Below are 23,598 nucleotides of genomic sequence, written 5' to 3'. Positions count from 1 at the left end.
AAGTATTAGCATCAACATATAGCCTATACTTAAAGTACCAAAAGTAAAAGTAGTCATTGTGCACATTGGCCCATTTCAGAATAATATATATGATATGTTTTATAATGATTGATCATTAAAGTGTTCTCAAAGCTGGTAAAGGTGCAGCTAGTTTGAATGACTTTGTATACTGCAGGGTAGCTTGTGAATTTACTCCAGGTGGAACTAAAGTCTGATTTAAGACTTGGTTATATTTCACATCATTAACCCATGTCTGTAAAGTAACTAAATACATGTAGTGGAGTAGAAGTACAGTCACAGTGGGTGACAGTGGGTGTGATGAAGCAGTTTTTTGGACGTAGTAACAAACTAGATCATCTTTTTGCAGCATGTATTCAATACGGGGTCTATATGTGAGCTCAGAGTCAAGCCATAGACCCAAGTATTTAACTGTATCGACTTTTTGGAGACAGGTACCATCATAACACGTTATTATTAGTATTACATATATCTTCGGTAATCTGAGTAGTGTACTGAAGTGAACTCAGACTTTTATTTTGAAGGTGAGTCACCCCGCCCACTTCCCTCTGAGCTTTGATTAGTCGATAAGTTGTACAACAAGTTGTTTGACAGAGTAAAACAGAGCAGCTCTCAGCCCTCCGAACAGAGCTGAAGGATGGAGGCTGTTCGCAGTGTGCTCGGCTGGGAGTGTGTGGACTGTCAGAGTGTGTTGATATTCCTCTTTGTCTTCCTGTTGATGGCGGACGTTCTGAAGAACAGAGCCCCGGCGAACTTCCCCCCCCGGACCATGGGCTCTCCCGTTCCTCGGCGACCTGCTTCGCGTTAGTCCCACCAGATTCCACCTGCAGATCCCGGAGGTATGCATATCTTTATGTGTTTATAAATGTATGTGTTTGCATAGTACCATATATAATCAGCATAGTCCACATTTTTGTTAAATGGGCTATGCGTTACAATGCTCTTTAAATCCGGACAACAAACAATACATCGAATGCTTCACACAAACATCTGTTTAACATAACTGAAGTGACGTCTACTGCTCGTGCACTGCGCGTCACCGGGGCTTTGTGTTATTAACCACCGGTCCTCTGCTCAGAGATGTTATTGATAGGAAAACCTGCCTTTCATTCAGCATATTCAGGCAGTAGCCTATACACAATCAATGAAAAACACGAGCACAAGCAGAAAAAAAGCAGAAATAAAATCTGAGCTGACAGAATATGCTCAGTTTTAGCTCCTTCAAAAACATGAGATAAACGACTGGTCTCGCTTACTCCTACTGGCTTTTCCACCCTATCTTTAAAGGTGAGGTATGTAATTTTGGAGAAACCAGCTCGAGTGCGCTAGAATTTGAAATTACACAACCGGAAAAAATCCGCCCCTTTCCAGCATTCCATGGAATATAACAAAAAGTGTTTCTGAAATAAATTACATACCCCACCTTTAAGTAAAAGCACTACAGTGCAAAACTTTAGTCATTAGTTAGCCTACTAGTTATTATGGAACAAAACTCGTTATAAAGAATGATCAGAGATAGAAACACAGACATAGAAGTACATCAATAGAAGGGTCATAATCTTGACACAAGTTTTGCAAATGTATGTAAAGATGTATTGAGCAGCTCTTTTACTGTGATAAATACAGTTACATCTGAACTAGTGTCAGAGGGTGTGGCAAAGAAATGGTCCAGTTATTATCAGTAAAAGAGATAGGAGTGACATTTTACCTCCACATCATGATGTTACGTCCAGACTCCAGTGTTGGGTGTAACGCGTTACAAAAGTAACGGAGTTACAGTAAGTATTACTTTTTGCTCTAACGAAGTAATGTAACGCATTACTAATGAAATTTGGGTAATGTACTACCCGTTACAATTCTCAGTAACGCAGTTACAACACATTTTAACCCGGAATTAAATGGTGTTTTGTTTTTTAAGAATTCACTAACATCGCGAGACATTCCGACACCAGAGAAAAATTGTGCGGGTAGATTAGTAATCCGTGTATCTACCGTCCATTTGTTTTTCTTTATTAAACAAGTAAACGGAACAGCGTCTGAGAGGCCTTTTTGCTTTTTACCTTACTAAATGGTCTAATAGAGTGGCGAAGTCCCTCCCCTTCCGGTTGAGCCCCATGGGACCTTATTTCGGAAAAGTTATGCATTGAAGTCAATGGAGAGAGAAAGATTATCTTTCGATCCCGTTTGAATTGTGCCACAAATTACACATATGATGTTTGTCAATTTAAAAGATAATTTTGCAAGTCAAAAAAAAAAAAATGTGTCGTAAAACTGTGAAGTAACACATTTGTTTGTGTGAAACGCTAAATGAACTACATCTCTGGTCAACCACACACGTCACCAAGATGGCCGTCACTACTGTCTTGTCAACAAACGATTGACTATCACCACAATGAAACACGTCCTGAAGAATGTCATGCAAAGCTGCCTGCCTGCCTTCCTTTGATTCTCTCTGAACTGCCTGGTCGTTTTAATGTTTAATGTCAACCATTTGTGCAGATAGCATGAAGTAGAAAAGATCACCGATGCTAACGTTAGCGTTAGCATTTCTCCCCCGGAATTAAATGGTGTATTATAGAATGATCACACCGGTGACAGTACTATTCAAAGGGTTCACGAAATATGACTACTACTCTTACTGTTTAACATTTTGGGTTACTTAATGTTACTTCATGTTAAGGCTAATAAAAATGACAAGGCTGTAATGCTAACTAACGTGCTAGCTACTAGCTAGGTAGCTAACTTGATCAAGCCACTCCTGGTCGTTTCATCAGACGGGAAGCAAAAGAACGAGCAAGACCCATTGCTGGTATAATAACAACCTGGTACTAAGCACACAGGCATCTTGTTAAAGTTATCTTATCTTAGCCAGCGCCATATAGATAGATTATATCTATATTGCGCTGATCTTAGGTATCTGAATGGTGGAGGTAAACAATTGTGACATCACTTACGCGACTCTGGGATTTGTAGTCTTTCTAGTTACGTATTTTTCATAGTCTTATATTTCAACAGTTTTACGACAAACTGTGACTTTTTTGACATGGAAATTATTTTTTAAGATTGACAAACATCATATGTGTAATTCATGGCACAATTCAAACGGGATCGAAAGATAAGTTTTCTCTCCCCATTGACTTCAATGCATAATTTTTCCGAAATAAGGTCCCATACCCCGGAAGTAAGTGGGAGGGACTTCGCCACTCTATAGAGAGGCGAAGTCCCGCCCTTCTACTTCCGCCCCATGGGACCTTATTTGGGAAAAATGATGTATTGAAGTCAATGGGGAGAGAAAGATTATCTTTCGATCCCATTTGAATTGTGCCACGAATTACACATATGATGTTTGCCAATCTTAAAAAATCATTTCCATGTCAAAAAAGTCACAGTTTGTCATAAAACTGTTGAAATATAAGACTATGAAAAATACGCAACTAGAAAGACTACAAATCCCAGAATCGCATAAGTGATGTCATTAACATTACACATTACACTCGTGTTACTCACCGAAACCTTGTAAAGCCGGTCCCACATGCTGGCTCTTACGGAACCGACTAACTCCCCTTGTGTGTATGTACAGCTCTCAACATGCCCAGACTTGTAGTGATTTTCACCTCTTTTAATACTTTTCGCCTCATTCTGAAAGAAAGAGGTGAAATGTGCCAACGTGACGGCCGTCTTGGTGTGTGGTGCGAGACGGGAGATGTAGGTCATTGAGCGGTTTCACACAAAAAAATGTGTTACTTCACAGTTTTACGACACATTTTTATTTTTTTGACTTGTAAAATTATCTTTTAAATTGACAAACATCATATGTGTAATTCGTGGCACAATTCAAACGGGATCGAAAGATAATCTTTCTCTCTCCATTGACTTCAATGCATAACTTTTCCGAAATAAGGTCCCATGGAGGTCCACCGGAAAGGGAGGGACTTCGCCTCTCTATGGTCAGTGGAGTGAGGGGCGGGGCGAAACTCACGGAAGTGATCAAGCCACTTCTGCTAAGTTTGATGAGGGTATTCTTTTTTGTTGCCATTAGTTCTTCGTGAGATCGATCCTGTTGGACTCAGTACTTGTGAATCTACCCCCACAAGTACTATGAAGTACTTTTACTGTGTACTTTTCCAGTACTCCTCTGTCAATGTCCCCTCCTGAGAACAAGAATGCATGTTTTTCTGCTATTTTGAATAAGCGTTAAAAAAACCTTTCTTCCTGAGACTGATATTGTTGGACAGAGTATTTTAAGAGGATGGTAGACTTAATATCAGCAATACTTCCAGTCAGTACTCCGCCAGCAGCGTTTTACACCTTGGAAAGTCTTTAGAGTCTGGCCTGGATAGCTGGTCACAACTATCCTTCAGCAAAGTGACACACTCTGTCACTCTTGTTGGCCTCTTATGAAGCTGCTGTCTTTTAATATATGATTATTTCTCTGCTCCTAGTTCATTCCTCGCAGATTCTTCCATCAGTCCCAGTCATTGCATGTCAGTCAATTGGGCTTCGAAAAATGTGTCCAATTCAACAAAATGTTTTTTTGTGAGTGAAGGCCAGAGCTAAATTATAGATTGTTTGATTGTGTAATTACAAGGTGAGAGAAAAAATAAATCTACATCCTCCTACTAAACTTATTTTATTTACTTTTCCCTGTTATAATAATATACTTACTTGTATTAAACATTTGCATGTTGAACTGCTGGATATCTTCCCCAGCCTCAAGGAAATACAATAAAATTAATTGATTCATAATTTTAAAAAACTGAACATTAGATAAAAATGTATAAATTAATAATGTTGTGTGTAAACATTTGAAATTGATATATAAAATGAGAAAAAAGGTTACTTTGGAAATTATTTGTCACAAAAACCTTTCTAAATTATAGTAAATTATTAAAAAAGGTTTTGTCAATAAAGGTTTCCTGCCTAAAATAGTTGAAATAGAACGTAAACTAATATTTTAATAAATATTGCAAAAAAGGGCTCCAAAAAAGGCATAACCTGGCCGGGTTAGCCAGTGTGTATTTTTTCAAGCACTACAAGATTCAGAGTTTATAAGGGTTCAAGGTTCAAGGTTCAAGGTTCTTTATTGTCAATCTGACATAGCTACAGAGTAATTATGTAGTTGAAAATCTTATGTCACAGGCTTCTCCAACAATGCAACATAATAACATAATAACAATAAGAGCAAGAGCAATACAAAAAGAAAAATAGTTATAAAATAAAGTGATGATGTGGAATAGTGCAGTACAAGTCTATATACAAGTTATTGGAATGATATATATATATTAGGTATTAGATACATATTACTGAGTAGCAGAAGAATGTTTTGAAGTTGTTTCAACAGTTCAATTGTTTAACAGTCTCACTGAAGCAACTGTCTCCAAATCTTCTTGTCCTTGCCAGGATGCTGCGGTAACGTCTGCCAGACGGCAACAGAAAGAACAGTACAATTCTGGGCCATTTATTGTGTTATTTCTCCAAACACATACAGTTAAAATGCCTGTTTTTGAAGCCTTCAAATGGTGCAGGAAAAGGACTTTACATTGTATTATACTTAAAGACAGGACTATTCAGTTAAGAGAAGAGAAAAAAGGAAAGAAAATTGGTCACCACTTTACAATAAGACTACCCTTATAAAGGATCCATAAAGGGTTTATAATTAGGTTATGAATTAGGTTGTAAACATTTTATTAATCATTAAGAACCATTTATAAAGCAGTTCTAACATAGTTTTCATACATCAACACAGGCTCACTATTTGGCAAGATGACTAAGCCTTACTTAGCGAGAATCACCTTAGTGAACAACAGATACCAAGGATGCTGGCTGATGAAGAAGACGAAGTAAGCTAGGTAGCCAAGATAAGACTTGGCAGTACGGATAAATGTGGGCTCACTATTTGGCAAGCAACCGGTCACAGTTGCCCTGTTTATCTCATGTCTTATAAAATCATTTATTAATGATTTATAAAGTGTTCACAACCTAATTAATAAATGAATTTCAAACTATTCGTAAACCCTTTATAAGGGTAGTCTTATTGTAAAGTAGTACCGAAAAGGTAGCACTTTACAATAAGACTACCCCATCTAAAAACAGAGGCTCTGTCCTAATTACCTGATTGCATCCACCTGGGTTACTTGGCTCAACCCAATAACTTTATATAAGTTTACTTTAAACCACACTTAAAATAATAATATAATTATACATATGTAGGCCTACATGTCTACAGTATAGCAACTAATACATGTTTTAAATAAATAAACATTCAAATGTGAAAGACACCTTCAATGAATATTTAAAACTTACACAAAATCAGATTCTTGTAAAAATTAGAGTACATGCATTGTTCCATCTGTCAAGCTAAGATATATACATATATCTTAGCTCTTAGCTTGACATGCTCGTTCAGTTTGCATGTATGCTAACTGGACATGCTAGCTCACTTAGCATACACATATATATATATATATATATATATATATATTATTTATGTATTCCATTCCTTTAAATTGAATATTTAAAATACAAATTAGCAAAAATAAACACAATTACACTGCGCTAAACAGCCAAATCGACAAACAACCGAGAACCTAAATAGTATGTCATTATATCTAAAACCACAAGACGTTAATTACCTGTACTCGGTGCGCCATATTGTCTGTTGTCTGCTCTCTGAAGGCTTCTCAATTCTCGAATTTCCCCTCCTCGACTCCTATCCTCGTGTCTTAGCCCCGCCCGCAGGATATGCGAGCGGAGGAGCCGAGGAGGGGAACCGAGGAGAGAGGAGGGGAAGTGGCATGCGTTTAGAGAAATGAGAAATCCTCTCCTCTGAGCGGTCATTTTAAAGAGACGTCCGTTAATGATGACAGGAGGCACAGCCCTCTGTCTGATGGACAGGACTGTGTTCATGATGACTTATATATTTACTTTGAATTCATTCACAGTGCTGTATAATGAGACAATAACAGGCTACAGATGCGGACATATACACACACATATATTTATATAAATATATACAATTTCAGTCTGTCCGCCGCATCTGCGCACTGTACAACACGCACCTACAAGCTCCTAAAGCATATAATATAATCAGGCTACAGCCGTTGTGTATTTTATTATGTGAAGCACTAAATGGTTTTAGAAAAATATGGACTCTTTGTTTGTAGATATCTACTAAACTACAGCAAACAAATACAGAGAGTAATGTAGGCCTGTTATACTGAGTGATATATATTATACACACTGCTCTGCTTTCTGCACGGACCTCACAGCTGTTCTCTCTGTAAACATCGCGTCACGATGAAAGCAGTTACTAAAATAATATCCAGGGGATGCATGCAGAGCTGTCATTGGCTGAGATAAGTCCGGCCGTGTGTCACGACTCTTTGAAACATCTCTGTTGCCGGAAATACATCCGCGGAGGGGCCGTGGAGGAACCATCAGTGTATCCTCGATTATAGCTCCTCCAGAGAGCCTCCTCGATGCTCGATGCTCGGTCCTCGATGTGCATTTAGAGAAATGAGATGTCCTTCAACATGGCGCGCTGAAATCCATTTCCGGGTCACTACCGGAGGACCGAGGAGTCGAGGAGGGGAAATTAGAGAATTGAGAAGCCTTTCATGTCTCATTAAATATCCTTGCGTCAGCGTCTCACGTGTTGGGCGCGCTCTCTTCTGACCATATTTGGAAGTACAACTTCCTACAACTTCCTACAGGTTCAACCTCCACCGTCTGGCTGCGGCTGCAGCTGGACCCTTCTCGCTAAAGGAGCTTCTTTCATTTAACCCTTCACATTCAAACAGAAACTGAATAGGCAGATTCGAAGGATTTATTTCTTTGGAAATGTTATTTTAAATACAATTAAATCAAGTTATTTTTGGTAAAACTAATGAAAAATAGAACTAACAAAATATATTTTAAAAATATATTTAAAAAAAAACATTTCTTTTTTTAATGTTTTTAAATATTATTTTGTAGAATATCTTAGGCCCTCAGAGAGGGCCTAGAGGGCCCTGACGGCTCGCCACTGCTCAAAAGTGATATAAAAGTAGTGTAACTTATTACATTTCAGAGACAGTAATATTGTAATGTAACTTATTACTTAAAAAATACAGTAATAAGTAATATATATTACATTTTGGAAGTAACTTGCCCAACACTGGTTACGTCTACTACAACGAAGTTAACCCTGATTTGCTCTAGTTTTTAATTGAAATTGAAGACAAGTATTTAATCAGATATAATGGTCAGGAGGTGAGAAAGGGAATAACAAATTGTTCATGACAAATTGTAACAGGTGTAAGTACTGTATATATTATATACAATTAAAAGTTGGGAATATGTGGATGTGATGGCTGTATCTCTCTGCTTTGACATGATGTTGGTATTCCAAACAGAATCTTAAAGTCCTGTGTTCATAGTCAAATGAAAACAGTATTCATATTAAAATATACTGAAAGCACCAAACGCAATAGAACTCAATTTGCAGAATGTCCCATTTCTATATTACATTATTGATTATAATTATCGATGTGTGTGTGTGTGTGTGTGATGTGATGTGATGTGATGTGTTCATCACTTTAAAGTTGCATTACGTACAGTCCGCTGCCAAAGGTGGAGCTAATAGATCAGTGCAGTGATGATGTATATTTCTAGGCCGACCCATAAATTAGCATCGCAAATGTTACTACGAGCAATGGTATTCTTCCATTGGATTTGGGAATACTGCAGAAAAAAAGCTCTGTGGCAAAAAACGTTTATGATACTTAATACGTTTGTTCAGCAGGATGATCTCCACATATCTACGCCACTTTATGATTTTTTAAGTGTAAATTCAATCAATTTCAGGCTTCTAAGTAAGGACTTAGTACTTTATTTGAACTACTTTTAATACCACTGGGTACTTTGTGAATCCCCCCCTGGATTATGTCATATATCTTAACTGATTATAGTACATCATAGGTTACTTGTTGATTACATTTTGTATTATTATTGTATTATTGATATACCGTTTATTGTATATTGAATCCTTCTACATATATAAACCTCCAAAGCTAGAATGATTTGTGTGTTGTCTGCTCAGTGATCCTGAACACCAGTGTGTGCTCTGTGTTCAGTTTGCAGAAAAATATGGAAAGATTTTCAGCCTGCGGCTCTTTGGTGGGAGAATTGTGTTCGTCTATGACTACGAGCTGGTGAGAGAGGTCCTTATCCAGAAAGGAGAGGACTACGAGGACCGCCCGGCGATACCGTTGTTTAATGCATTAGCTGGGAATAATGGTACTGTATGTTGCATTTTAATGGGTATTAGCATAAGACTGACACTAGGGCTGGGTAATATATCGCTATTATATTGATAAAGTAATATGAGCCTAGATAACTTCCTACATTTTGGACATCGTAATAACTATAGAAGCAGGTCCATTGTACAGTTGAGATCACCGCTCAAAATCAAATGTTTAGGTTGGGTAATAATGATGTCACCTTTCCCATGAATGCTTCATCATCCCAGTTGGGCGCATATAGATTGGCGAGAACAACATTGACATTATTGAGGGAACCAGAGACTATCACAAAGCGACCTTGAGGATCCGCTATAACCTTAGTCGGGCTGAACTGTATTTTTGTATGCATCACAATAGCTGCGCCTCTTGTTCTACTACTAAAATTGGAATGAAAGGTTTGGCCAACCCATGATGCCTTTAACCTATGGTGGTCCTTGGTGGTCAGATGAGTTTCTTGTAAAAAGGCCATTTCAGTTTTAAGATGTTTTAAGTGGGAACATATTCTGCCTCTTTTAACCGGGGCATTCATGTCCTTAACATTCCAAGAGACAAGTCTTAGACATGCTCCACCATTTCCTGTTACATTAACCATCATCAAAATTTGACCCAGAAGTATATGAAGAGGTCGCATGGGGCCTATTTAATGGAAAACAGGAGAAACGAACAACTAAAATACAAAAAACAAAAATAAACATATAGTAGGACCTAACACCCACATTTTCCCCCAAAAAAATGCTCTCAAAAAGGAGAGCCAAACACATATTCCCTTTCCTAAGCTTGTTCCTAAAACGAGAACTAGCAGCAGGACTCCAAAAAAGATGTCACTTCCGTATGACATTGACCTATAATCTAACTAATGTTCCTGAGCAGACAGGGCTCCTATCTCTACAATTGGTCTGACATGTAGAGTAAACAGTCTAGTGTAGTTTGTAGCCAATCTAAAGTTAACCGCACAAACCAGAAATGGAACACAAAATGAATGGTTCGTAGCAAGGCTAGTTTCCCCCGGACCGTGCCCCTTTAACACCGGAAGTGGCCACAGTAAACATAAACAAACATCAATTAATTTTTTAACGCGTTGTGGTTTCTGGATTAGTCGCAAGCGTTAACACATTAACGGTGACAGCCCTAATCAGAATATTTGATTTCATTCCTAGCCCAGCCCTATCTGACAGTCTGACACTGTATCAGACACATGAGCATAGTGAATTTAGTTTAGCATTAGCTGCTAGTTCTGTCCAATTCCAATTATGTTCAGATCTAATGCTTTATTCTGTTTCCAAAAGGTCTGTTGTTATCAAACGGACATCCTTGGAAGCAGCAGCGGAGATTTGCTATCCGGACCCTCAGAAACTTTGGTGTGGGGAAGATGTCCCTGGAGCCGTCCATCCAGCAGGAGAGCCACTATCTCTCTGAGGCGTTCACCCTTCACAAAGGCACGGATCTTGTTTAAAAAGAAACCATCAATCAATGCTTTTTTCTCATCATGATGCAATATATATATATATTTTTTTAAATAATTATTTGAGCAACTAGTGCCTTTATTGAAGAGAAAGACTTGAAATGGGGAGAAAGAGGGGATGACGTGCATTAAATGGTCCTGAGCCGGATTCGTACCTGGGTCCTTCACAAGCTCGACCATCCTAGCTATAAGGCGGCCCATGATGCAATATTTGACATGTGATTTCTCTTCACATTTGGAGCATGGATCTTAGTGATCAAAGTCATAACTTCTTCTCATCACACTGTTATGTTTTGACTTTTCGTCCTGTCTTATACATATTTTCCCTTTATTTATCAGGCAAGCCTTTTAACGCACAGTCCTTGATAAACAACGCTGTGTCCAACATCATCTGCTGCCTGGTGTTCGGGGACCGCTTTGAGTACGATGACAAGCAGCACCAGTATATACTGGAGACCTTCAACGAGCTGGTGTACTTAGAGGGAGGAATATGGGCTCATGTGAGACTCATTCATACACATTCATCTTTTGTATTGTCAGGAATTACCCAGCCAAACCCCATAAATCAATTGTACGTTTTTAAAACTGATTTGGAAGAGGGTTCCAGAACTACTGAATTAACATGGCATTGCATTTTTATAATGAACTCCGACTCAAAAATGTTGATGGAAGATGTACTCAGATCCTTTACTGAAGTAAAAGTGTCAATACAACCGTGTAAAAATACTCCATAACACAAACAAATCATGCATTAAGATACAAAAGTATGATTTCAAATGTACAGCAACATTTTCCAAAAGATGCTAATATCCCCCATGACTGATATATCATTTATATTACATTATTTGTGTCTGACTGCATTAACTGATTATTAGTATTTTGAACAATTTTGAACACCTTTTTATGTGATAATATTTATATTTTATTGATTTGAAATGTTGTTCTGAAAGGACACTAGAGCTTTCAGATGAATATAGTGTATTCAAAAGTTCAATATTTCACTCTGAAATGAAATAAAAGGAATAATATAAATATTTAAAGAATGTGCTAGTACCTCAAAAATGACACTACATGAGTAAATGTACTGAGGTACTCTCTACCACTGTGTTTATATAAGTGGTGTTATCATTCAAATTAATATTGACAGCTTTGCTTTTCTACCGTGACATCAAAATGTCTCCTGTGAAAGGAGATCTGGAATAAATGTGCAGATGTAAAACTGACATAGTTTTGTTTAGGAGTGGGCAATAGTAAAAAAAATGACCTCAGTCTGTAGGACTTTGGACTGTAAGCTGGAGAGGTACCAGTTCACCTCCTGGTCACTGCCGAGGTGTCCTTGAGCAATGCACTGAACCAACAACTACTCCTGGGTACTGAACATGGCAGCCCCTACGCTCTTACAACAACAAAAATGCATGTGTTTGTGCATGTGTGTGTTTTGTGCCTAATGTGTACAGGCCTTGTTTGCACTGTATACTGTATATAGAGTATACACTGAATTTCCTCTTGTGTCCGTGCTCTGTAGCTGTACAACACCCTGCCCGGCCTGATGAAGCGACTGCCTGGACCCCACCAGAGGATTTTCACTCTGACACAAGATTTACTTGACTACATACAGACGAAGATCAAGGAACACAGAGAGAGCTTTGACCCGTCCTCCCCCAGGGACTACATCGACTGCTTCCTCACAGAGATGGGAGAGGTGATGGATGATATATGCTCTGTATAGAGTGCTGCACGGATGATGTATTAGTGTAGCCCGACCTGAAAGTTATCATCACAAGGGTCCCTCAACAGAAAGCAAAATACATGTTCCCTTGGGTTACAGAATGTTGCAGAAAATAAGATCTGTGGTAATCACACATTTGCTATTTTTGTTCAGTAAGATAATCTCCACATATTAACACCAATTTCTGATTATTTTAAGCGTAAATGCAATCACCAGAAGTAAAAAGCTAACGTAAGGCTAGAGAGGAACTACAGCCAGAAGTTGCATGACTTACTGACAACGCCGCTAAGCTAAAGGCAGCTAATGTTTGGCCCGATGACGTTTAGTTGTCTCATTTAGCAACCGCTGTTTTTACGTCACACAAGTTTCAGACATTCACCAGTCGGGTATTTACTTACTTACATTTCATTTGGCCTACGCTTTTATCCAAAGCGACTTAAAAAACGGAAAAGCAAGGAGTGCAGATATATTCACTTCAAGCAAGTCATACCATAATAAGTGCTGTTGAATCAGTTACAAGGCCTAAGCTAACTCTTTAAAGGGCTTCTTTTTCTTTCTTTTTTTTTTACAATAACTTAATTGCCAAGGTACAATGTTTTCAGTTTGCAACGGAAGATATGCAGAGTTTCTGCTGTCCTGATGTCAATGGGAAGCTCATTCCACCATTTAGGAGCCAGGGTAGCTAACAGGCATGTTTGAGGGGTTCCTGGGTCCCACTCGCAGTGATGGAGCAGCAAGCCGATTGGCTGACTCGAGCGTAGTGCTCGTGCTGGAGTATATGGTTTAACCAAGGCCTGGTTGTAGGAAGGAGCTGATCCATTCACAGCTCGGGGGGCCAGTACCAGGGTCTTGAAGCGTACTCTGGCAGCCAGTGGAGGAGAGGTGTAGTGTGGGAGAACTGGGGAGGTTGAAGACCAGTCTGGCTGCAGCATTCTGAATTAGCTGTAGATGGCATTTGCAGGTAGACCAGCGAGGAGGGAGTTCAGTAGTCCAGGCGTCAGATGACCAGAGCCTGGACCAAGACCTGAGTGTCCTCCTGGGACAGAAGGGGTCAGAAGGGGACAATAGGGGACAGAAGGGGACAGTAGGGGTCAGAAGGGGACAGAAGGGGACAGTAGGGGACAGAAAGGTACAGTAGGGGACAATAGGGGACAGAAGGGGACAGTAGGGGTCAGAAGGGGACAGAAAGGGACAGAAGGGGACAGTAGGGGACAGAAAGGTACAGTAGGGGACAATAGGGGACAGAAGGGGACAGTAGGGGTCAGAAGGGGACAGAAAGGGACAGTAGGGGACAATAGGGGTCAGAAGGGGACAGAAAGGGACAGAAGGGGACAGTAGGGGACAGAAAGGTACAGTAGGGGACAGTAGGGGACGTATCCTCCTGATGTTGTTCAGAGTGTATTTGCAGGATCAGGTTGTAGTAGCGATGTTAGCAGTTCAGCTGGTCGTCCAGGGTAACGCCCAGGCTCCTTGCAGTCTGATTCGGGGAAACAACAGAGGGGTCGGTGTTGATGGACAGGTCATGGATGGGAGAGACCTGGGATGAAGATCCGTTCAGTCTTGTTTAGGTTGAGCTTCAGGTGGTGAGCAGACCTCCACTGAGAGATGTGTGGCGCAGTGGAATAGTGCGTTGGTGTTCGGATCAGGGGGAGCACAGATTCAAACCCCACTGCAGTCAGCATGTCGTTGTGTCCCTGAGACACTTCACCCCAAATTGCTCCTGTGGGGATTGTCCATAGTATTGAGTATGTAAGTCGCTTTGGATAAAAGCGTCTAACAAGTGACATGTAATGTAATGTAATGTATGTCAGCCAGACAGGCAGAGATGCGTGCGACCACCTGGGTTTCAGACTGAGGAAAAGACAGAATCAGTTGTTTGTCAGCTTCCTGGCTGTGGTACACTGACGTATTTTCTCGTAGTTTTTGTTGTAGAACAAAACGTAAACAACTCTTAAGCTTGTGTTAACCACAGATCTATATCAGGGATCTAACCATAAGCGGAACCGAAAGTGCAAAAATGCTAACTAATTTCCGGGTTTAAGGACCTGCACCAACTGATTGTGTTTGTTGATTTCTCTGTTCTATTTTTAATTAATATATATATGTCAACTAATACATGGAACTTTTGTTTTTTTGATAGAACGAGGACAAAGAATCAGGTTTTGATTTGAATAATTTATGTTTTTGCACTCTGGATCTGTTTGGTGCTGGAACTGAAACGACCACTACCACTTTACACTGGGGACTGCTGTTCATGATCAACTACCCTCATATTCAAGGTGTGTGTTTGTTTGATTAGTACCTGTACACACCCATTCCTGCATGTTTTGTTAGCATCGTTACTTGACCTTACTTAGTGTGATGCACAACATTTCTCCGTCATGTATGCAGTGCCCGGACTCACACTGTTTCCTGTTTCCACTGTGCAGAGGAAGTCCAGGCAGAGATAGATTCTGTGGTTGGTTCATCCAAGCAGCCGTCTGTGACTGACAGAGAACACATGCCGTACACTGACGCAGTCATCCATGAAATCCAGAGAATGGCCAACATTCTTCCCCTCAATTTGGTCCGCATGACAAACAAGGAGACCACACTGGACAAGTACACTTTCCCAAAGGTACGCGGTGCTTATTATTTGTTCTGTTCATTGGATTTGCTATTAGCATAACCAGTCACTCAACTATGTAAAGATCATGTGAATCAAAAACAAACAAACAAAAAACAACATTTGATAAAGTACCCTGATTTCTATTCTGTTTGGTAGCTTTTCATGTACCACATGATTTTGATCAGCCCAGGTGTCGTGCTTTTTTTAATGTTTTAATTCATTTGACAACTTGTGTTTCCAAGGTTGAGAATGAACCTACAGTAGAAGCTGACCTTGTCATCTTTTTTTAATCATGTTTCTTTTTTGTTTATTAAAACAAACTAACTTGAAGAATGCAAACAAAGAGACATTTCCCTGACTGGATTCTCCTCAGGGCACCATGGTCCTGCCCACACTGATCTCCGTTCTACGAGACGAGTCCATTTGGGAAACTCCTCACACCTTCAACCCTCAGCACTTTCTGGACCAGGATGGAACATTCAGGAAGAGAGAAGCCTTCCTTCCTTTTTCAGCAGGTTAGTTGATAGTTATATCTTTCAAATGGGACGGTTTGTAGTGTTTTGGGGTTTAATGATGTGCCCATCCAGTCAGTGTGTAACTCCCCACAGACAAAGGAGCAGGCACAAAGTCTGAAAAGTGAATAAAGATTGTGTGAATACATCTGATGTTTTGTGTGTTCTCAGGTAAGCGTGTGTGTCTGGGGGAGCAGCTGGCCAGGGCCGAGTTATTTCTCTTCTTCACCACCCTCCTTCAGAGGTTTTCCTTTGCGGCCCCCCCAGGGGTGCAGCCAACTCTGGAGTACAAGTTAGGAGCCACGCACTGCCCCAAACCCTACAGCCTCTGTGCCGTCCCACGATAAACCCCCAACTGTCCCAAACTCAACCTCACACATCAATAACTGTGTTCCTACATTTACTCTGTTATAATCTCTCAGAGAATAAAACATTGTTGGGACTTGGTTTTCTTCTATTCAATTAGTTGTCTTTTTAAGCTTGGTAATGTAATGTACTGTATTTGTATACATATTTGTATTATTGTATTTTTGTATTCGGGATTGTTGGAAACGTTATTTCGATCTCTCTGTCTGTATACACAAACTTTGACTTCTGTAATCAATATCCAATCAAATAATGTACAGTTTAAATACTACTACCTTCCTTTCTACTGCAAATAAACGTAGGGGTGAGTGGGGTAAGGGGAGCCCATTTGTACGTATGCTGTCCTTTAGGCAAGGAACAATTAGATAGTCTTACCACAACAACGAGCTTTACTTCAGGAACTCTTCTGTCAATCAAAATGATAATAATGCATCTACTGTATCACAAAGGGCCATGAAAATATGACTTCTCTTTTTATTGTGGCTTATCTCAGGGCTAAGTCGATCTGCGGCAAAGGGGAAATTGAGCCATCTGGGGTTAAATGAACCAACTGACTCTTCAGATGTTTAAACCCGAGTTGTTTGGTACAGGAATGTTGTTTCTGTCTGTAATTCAAAGCCAGTTCTCAGCATTTCTTTGGAGTAAGGCCACGGAACTGCTCAGCAGTTTTTGGATCTGGTCTGAAGCCCCTTCTCTCTCCTGTGAAGACCCTCTTTCCTCTGCTGTTCCTCTCTACCTCCTGTTTCCTCTTCCTTTCTCTTTATGTCTCTACGCAGGGTTGACCTGTCAACATTTCTGTCTTTTGCCACTGCTCTGATGGATTCTCCAGCCTCTCCATCAGTGGCTCTCTCCATCTCCTCAGTCTTTCTCTTGGACTTTTTTAGCATGATGGCTTTTCTTCAATGTTTAAAACATAAAAATCAGTTGTGTAAAACTACATCGAAATACCATGTTATGACAAAGACTTAACTTAACTTCAGTGCCTCATGGGGGGTTAAGTTGAACCACTGGCTCACTTTACCCCACAGCCCCTTTTTGGAAAGAACTTTCTATCTTAGTCCTTCATGCTAATCTTTAGCTAAATGATTCACATGGTTTTACTCCTTGCTAAATAACCAACATGTATGAAACATATTTTCAGACCTGGATTTGCTTTGACGTAACAGTTATTATACCTGACATGTTGAACATTTACTTTGACAAGCCAAACATGGTTTATTGTGAAAGAAACACATTTACCACTTTACCATGTGCTTCTCTCCATCACAGCCACATAGAAGTGATGGGGGCTTCCTGGATTTATGGTCACATTTATGTGCACAGTTCCTTAGATAAAGGGCTTGGGTCCACTTACCCACCGGCTCATCTTACCCCACTCTCCCCTATTCTATTGTTGTAAACCTTGTGGAAATAAATGATACTGAGATTTAGTTTGTGTTCTTATTCAGACTGGTGTGTTTATTTCACAGTCAGAGGTTTGGCCAGTGAGTCAAAACTCAAAAGAGAGAATAACATGCAGTGAGTCTCAGCGCTGTTTATCAACCTGAGCATGTGTGATATAAGGAATTGAATCCAACAGGCTAACTAAGAGAAATATTTGGGTGTTTTTTATTTAAATTTGAGAATAATTGACCTCCTTACGAAATGTGTTTTACCCAACTTAATTATTATACTTAAACAAATATTTATTGAATGTGTTTACCTTGCCATTCATCAACACATTTTAATTGACTTTAAAATAAAGGGCCAATGGAAAACAAACCTAATGAGGTTGCTGTAAAGCTACGATCATCATCTTTTTTTAAATTTGATATGTTACATGTTGTTTTCAGCAATCGGAGAGTTAACCTCAACTGAAACTTTGTGGGAATAAAGAACTGGCAACTAGGGCATGAAATGACTGGAGCTCAAAGTTTATGCATTTAGTAAACCACCCCTAAACTAATGTAGGTCACTGGCCTCTTTAAAGGTCCCATGTCATGCTTTTCCGGTTATTACCCGTCCCCTTGTGTGTTATGAAGGTTTTTCTGCATGTAAACGGTGTGCAGAGTCAAAAACCCTCAAAGTACACCCTGTAGAGAGTAAAACTCTAACACAGTCTATGCTGCCCCAAAACGCCTCATTGGAGATTTCTCATTTTCCATTGTTTACTTCCTGGGTACTGTGACGTGGGGATACCCAGAGGCCGCACCCTCTGCCAGCCTTTCACGAAACAAAGCTTCACAAACCTTTCAGCGATTCATGCCGGATATGTACAGCGTAGGGCACTGAAAAACGATGCTGTTCCTACTTTGTTTGGACCAGCGGGAGATTCGGGTACACAACCTGTAAGTAACATATTTTTTCATGAAAAACGTAGGAAAATCTCTCCTAGGTTGGAAAATGAAACAAATTAAGAAGAAATATTAAACAAAATGCCTCTTGAGGGCATGAAGAGACAAAAAGTCCACCTAGCTCCCAATTGATTCCCATGTTAAATCTTTCCGGAACTTTCTTCAGAACAGAGAGAAGTACACTTTAGACAAACTGCTCCCATCTCCACATTTTACACACAAAACCAAAAAAAACAATATATATCAGTTCATTGGGGTTTCAAGCCACACTTATTGTTTTTACTTTCGGCTGTGAGTGTTTGTGTGTGCTCAGGATGAGTTTCGCTTGTTCTCGATGTATCGCCGACCCGGAAACCTGTCCGCTCCTCGCAGCAACGAGCCTCGCAACGAGCCTCAAGGCGTTTAGGACAGAGAGTGAATACACATACTTTACAGAGATGCTGTATGAGAAACCAATGTGAGTTTGGAACATTGAACAATGTAAATCTATTTTAGTAGACCTCAACAATGGAATTATGATCAGTAGAAATGGCCATGACAGATGTTCCATTAACACAACATTTAGCCAAAAGCATCTCTCAAAGCAAGTCATCTGAGGAAGGTGTAACGGAAGCGAAGAAGAAGAAGAAGAAGATATACTTTATAAATTACTTTTATCACTCACATTACACACATTGGTTGATACATCAGGGATGGGCAAACCCGGGGGTAAAACACAGGGGCAGCAGGTGAGAAGTCTTCCTGTCTTCAATGCATGGCAGGGGGCGAAGCAGCAAACAGCCACCATGTCTTCTGTACACAGATGGCTGAAGGTGACTTTTGAAGATCCCTTTAACATACAGACATTCCCATAAAGTCATTTTTTACCAATACATATTTGGTGATTCATAATACTAATATAATTTGTTAACAGCTGCTGAGTCATGCTGAGTGGATTCTAAGATTCACAATAGAGCCAGCCAGCTAACCAATCAATCATATATTCAGTCTATGGCTGCAGCACAGGCAGTATGAGAACAATAAAGAGCTTTTTGAACATGAAAGCATGGAGACATGTCACAGTAGAGGAACTACATTCTAATATGGACCTAAAAATGAGTCCTCTGTTAATGCGGGAACAAGAACACAAACACAATTTCATTTTTTACATATTTTATAGTTTTTTAATATTTAAAACTGTTCCACAATCAATCAAGTCAGAAACCAAATAAATGATACACAAAATAAATGTTCCTCTTATGAGGAAAGTTATTGACACTGAACAATTATTTTTAAACTATATTCTCAGTGGTCAATTGGTTTTCAACGATGATAAACATCTGTTAACTTACTTTTCATTTTGATGACATTTTCGATAACACTTTAGCTCCCTTTTCATCAACAAAAGTGATGACAAATGCTGTGACCATTTTCATCTGAATTACCCCTGATGAACAATCAAATAAAGACACACAAAAGATGGACACAATACAAGCAGCATCTATACATCATGACGCGTCCCATACAATGGACATACAATAAATAAGTCTATAGCATCAGATTCCTGTCACAATCATTTCTGTGGCCAGTGTTCCTGGACTGGTTGTATTATGTTTAAGGTGCACCTGCTTTTGGTTTTTATGTCAAACTATCAGATAAGCAGCATGTTGCTGACTTCAAACAAAATGGTTTCTTTGTTTGTGCGTATGCTGCCTTAGATCAGGACACTTAAACATCAGCAGATGGCACTCAGATGTCAACCCGAGGCACTTGGTAAGCATGCACATTCTGTAATAAACATTGTTTTACATTTCATTATGTAATCACAAAATAAAGCCTATCATTAAACTATTTTCACATATCTATTAACACTGTACAATCTCTCTGTTCACAGATGATCTGAAAGCCATGTTGCGCTGTCAGCCTCTTCACCAAATCACAGATCTGCACTCAGCATGGCGTTCAGCCTTTGTGACATTCAAGTGCTTCTTAAAATGCAACAGTCAAATAAAGCAGCTTTAGTGACTAGCTACGACAAAATTAATTGTTATACTGTACTACACATTTCATTGTTCTTATGATCTCCTTTTCTGTGCCTGCACAGTCAAGGACAGGGGGGGGATTAAATACGGAGCTTTCAAACTTTGAAAACCTTTAAATTAGTTTTTCCTTTAAATACAGTTAACTTAATAAAATCACACTCAAATATCCCAGGGATACTTATGAAGCTCAGCGTAAGTTCAATCAGGAAGACCAAGCTCTTCATTCAGATTACACGTCACCTCATTACACTCTCCCTCATTAAGTGATCGGGGGCGTCTCTCCCCAGCTAACCAATCTCTCCTCTCTCCATTCTCACAAGCCTATCATAGCTCCCGCTAATCCCTTTATATCTGCTCTTCCCTCTGTCAGCTGTCATTTCAGGTGACAAAACGCAACCCTCCTCCACCCCTTTCGCCTTTTTTGTATGATGTTGTTGAGAAATGTGTTAATATTTAAAGCCATAAACAGAAACTACTTAAATATAACCTTTAAATGATGTTACCATAGTTGCAACAATCATAGTTATGTTAGATCCATTTGTCACCATTATAGAGGAAAAGTCCAACTCTGACCTGAAGTGACATGTTTAGCATGTAAACACTGACTACCTCATCCATCCTCACTTCATTGCTTTCCAAATGGGACATTCAGGTTGATCTACAAAGCCCGGTCGTCCTGGTTAGTGGCAGATTAATAGAGTGGTGCAGGAATGAGTCCTAAACCTGGAAATGAGTTAGCATTTTAGCACATTAGGGCTCCCACGTCTCAAAGAGTTTTTGGTTGGATTCCCAAAAAAGCACCGTGGTTAACACAACCTTAAAAGATTTACGTTTTTTCTGCAACATAAAAAATGTCGGCAAACACCACACTGATGAATGTCTTAATGGCATAAAATGGCATGAAAACAGCGAATGCTAACAAATGTCTAAATGGGACTACTAAACCTCTGATGATTGCATTTACGCTTCAATTGTTATAAAACTAAGTTTTAGTATGTGAAAATGATCCCGCTGAACAAACGTGTAAGTATCATAGATGTGTGTGCCACAATGCTTATTTTCAAATAATCCTAAAATCCAATGTCTTCTTTTTGTCGATGGAGCCCTTGTCACTGCACCACTCTATATTATCTCACACATTCATTCAAACTGTATATAAAATGACAAGGTATTGCTAGGTGTATGTTTAACGTTTTGGAAAGGGCCAGGCTAGCTTTTACACTGGTCTTTATGCTAAGCTAAGCTAATCTGTTACATACAATTGAACATGCAGGCAGTAGTATCAATCTTCTATTCAACTATTTCTTTAGCATTACTCCTGCAGGTATTAATGATACTACCTGCTGCATTCAGCAAGTATCTACTGAAGAAGTCAAGCCAAAGTATTAGTAGCAACAGGAGCAATTTATTGAATTGATCAAGAGTTTGTTTCAATATTAATGAGTCTAACTTTTCTTTAGAGTAGACATTTAAAACATGTCTGTCTACTGTATATGGATTTCAATGACTACTTTTTTTACGGTGTTGTATTTTAGTGTTGCCTCTGTGTTTAGTGTCCTGTCTGTCTGTAACTTTGTGTGGTAGTGTTACCACTGACAGGTCTCTCTTGAAAATGAGACCTTGTGTCTCAATGAGATTTTACACCTATATAAATAAAGGCTAAATAAAATAAAATGTCCTTTCTGTATTGTTATGTCAAGATGACAAATAACGCTCAAAGCCCTAATATGTAGTCGTGCGTTATTGGCTTGCAGCTTTGCTGCTTGATTTGATGGATTACTTAAAGCAAGCAAGTTTCAAGCACATTCAGTGTTTGGAGAGCTAGTAACAGTAACAGTAAACAGGATTAAAGTTGCATACATACGCAATGGTCCTTAAATGCTGATATTTTTCTTTTAAATAATGTTTGGGTCAAGCATTTGGAGACTGGAAACATTCCCAGCATGCAGTTCACCTAACTCGTACATACACATATTCTAACATCTGGGCATTTAGAGTGTTTGTGGAGAAAGCAGCCCCCACACATAGGAGAACAGCATGTATCTCCAGGACTGAGGCTTAGCCAGAAAGCCACAGAGCTAACTACTGAGCCATCTTCACTAGTCATTTTGAAATGATTAGTGATCAAATCTAGAGAAAAGGCACAGAGATGTCTGACATTAGGGTTACAAATGTAGCTTCCTGGTCCATTTTAAACTGTGCTATTATGTGTTTCTTAAATGTTTCAAATACAAATTTGGTGAGTGGCATTTGCATCCTCACAATAAATAAACTATTGAACGTTATTTGTTGTGTAGCCATTAGCTGCAAGCCCATTGGCTTGGCTATTAGCAGTTCTACCATCTGATTGGGTTAGAGGAGCATTCTCCTTGTCTGATTGGCTGGCAGCCAACCTATCACGTTCTGCCTTTGCCCGGGTCAGGTTTCTACGGTGATAGAATAGATAGCCTGGCAACAGGAAGCCAGCCACGGACATGATGAGAAGGCCCAGATTAATCTGTAGGAGGAGAGACATGTCAGTGTTGAGAACAACATGTTTTATATTCTTTGTGTGTGTGTGTGTGTGTGTGTGTGTGTGTGTGTGTGTGTGTGTGTGTGTGTGTGTGTGTGTGTGTGTGTGTGTGTGTGTGTGTGTGTGTGTGTGTGTGTGTGTGTGTCTGTGTGTGTGTGTGTGTGTGTGTGTGCGTGTATGAGTCCATGTTCTATACCCAGTAAGGATCTCCATTGAGGTGTCCCAGCATCAGGATGAACAGTGGCTGTTGCAGCAGGGCGAAGGCAGCACTGATCATGGACTGCATGCCTGTCAGTGTTCCAAAGTGGTTGGCTGGATACCTGGAGTGGAACATGAGAGAGAAATGAATCACAACCCTGAAGCCCTGGATCCTGACCCTCTGACCCCCCTGTATGTGGGGTTACTTACACAGCTGCATAGAGACCTCCACAGCAGGAGTGGATAAATCCTCTCACTATGGTGTGCAGGACAAAGGACGCCAACTACAAGAGAGGAAAGAGAACCGACTGATAAACATGTTCTTTTGATTTGTTCTGTGTGGGAGTCTGTATGAGTTTAATATGTTTAATCATAGGTTGTAATCCAGTACAGGTTTTTTTTAACCTGGATGGGCAGGTTGTCAATCATGGAAATGATTCCGAAGGCGACCAATAGGAGGTTGGTGAAGATGAAAGCTCTCATGGCATTGGTCAGTTTCTGGATCTTTCTGTCTCTCTTTGTGGGATCATATTCGCTAAAGGGGACACATGCCAGGAC

The 23,598-nt window shown here is 39.7% G+C and overlaps 1 protein-coding gene and 1 pseudogene across 3 annotated transcripts in view; one reads left to right on the top strand and one right to left on the bottom strand.

Moving 5' to 3' along the window:
• Nucleotides 1–600: 600 nt before the first annotated feature.
• Nucleotides 601–17,406, top strand: LOC117481015 (annotated as a pseudogene).
• A 2,038-nt stretch (nt 17,407–19,444) lies between these two features.
• Nucleotides 19,445–23,598, bottom strand: part of slc43a1b (solute carrier family 43 member 1b) — a 39,274-nt gene continuing 35,120 nt past the window's right edge. For all 3 annotated transcript variants that reach the window (XM_034131481.1, XM_034131473.1, XM_034131489.1), the window contains exons 12-15: nt 23,446–23,575; nt 23,251–23,324; nt 23,039–23,162; nt 19,445–22,827 (exon numbers count right to left, since the gene is read on the bottom strand). In XM_034131481.1, the coding sequence (XP_033987372.1) occupies nt 22,603–22,827; nt 23,039–23,162; nt 23,251–23,324; nt 23,446–23,575 (553 nt within the window). In that variant the 3' untranslated portion in view covers nt 19,445–22,602. The remainder of the gene's footprint in view (nt 22,828–23,038; nt 23,163–23,250; nt 23,325–23,445; nt 23,576–23,598) is intronic.

The sequence above is a fragment of the Trematomus bernacchii genome, unplaced genomic scaffold, assembly GCF_902827165.1.
Source record: "Trematomus bernacchii unplaced genomic scaffold, fTreBer1.1, whole genome shotgun sequence".
Taxonomy (NCBI): domain Eukaryota; kingdom Metazoa; phylum Chordata; class Actinopteri; order Perciformes; family Nototheniidae; genus Trematomus; species Trematomus bernacchii.
Note: the sequence above shows the minus strand (reverse complement) of the source record. Positions and strands in the feature narration are given on the sequence as shown.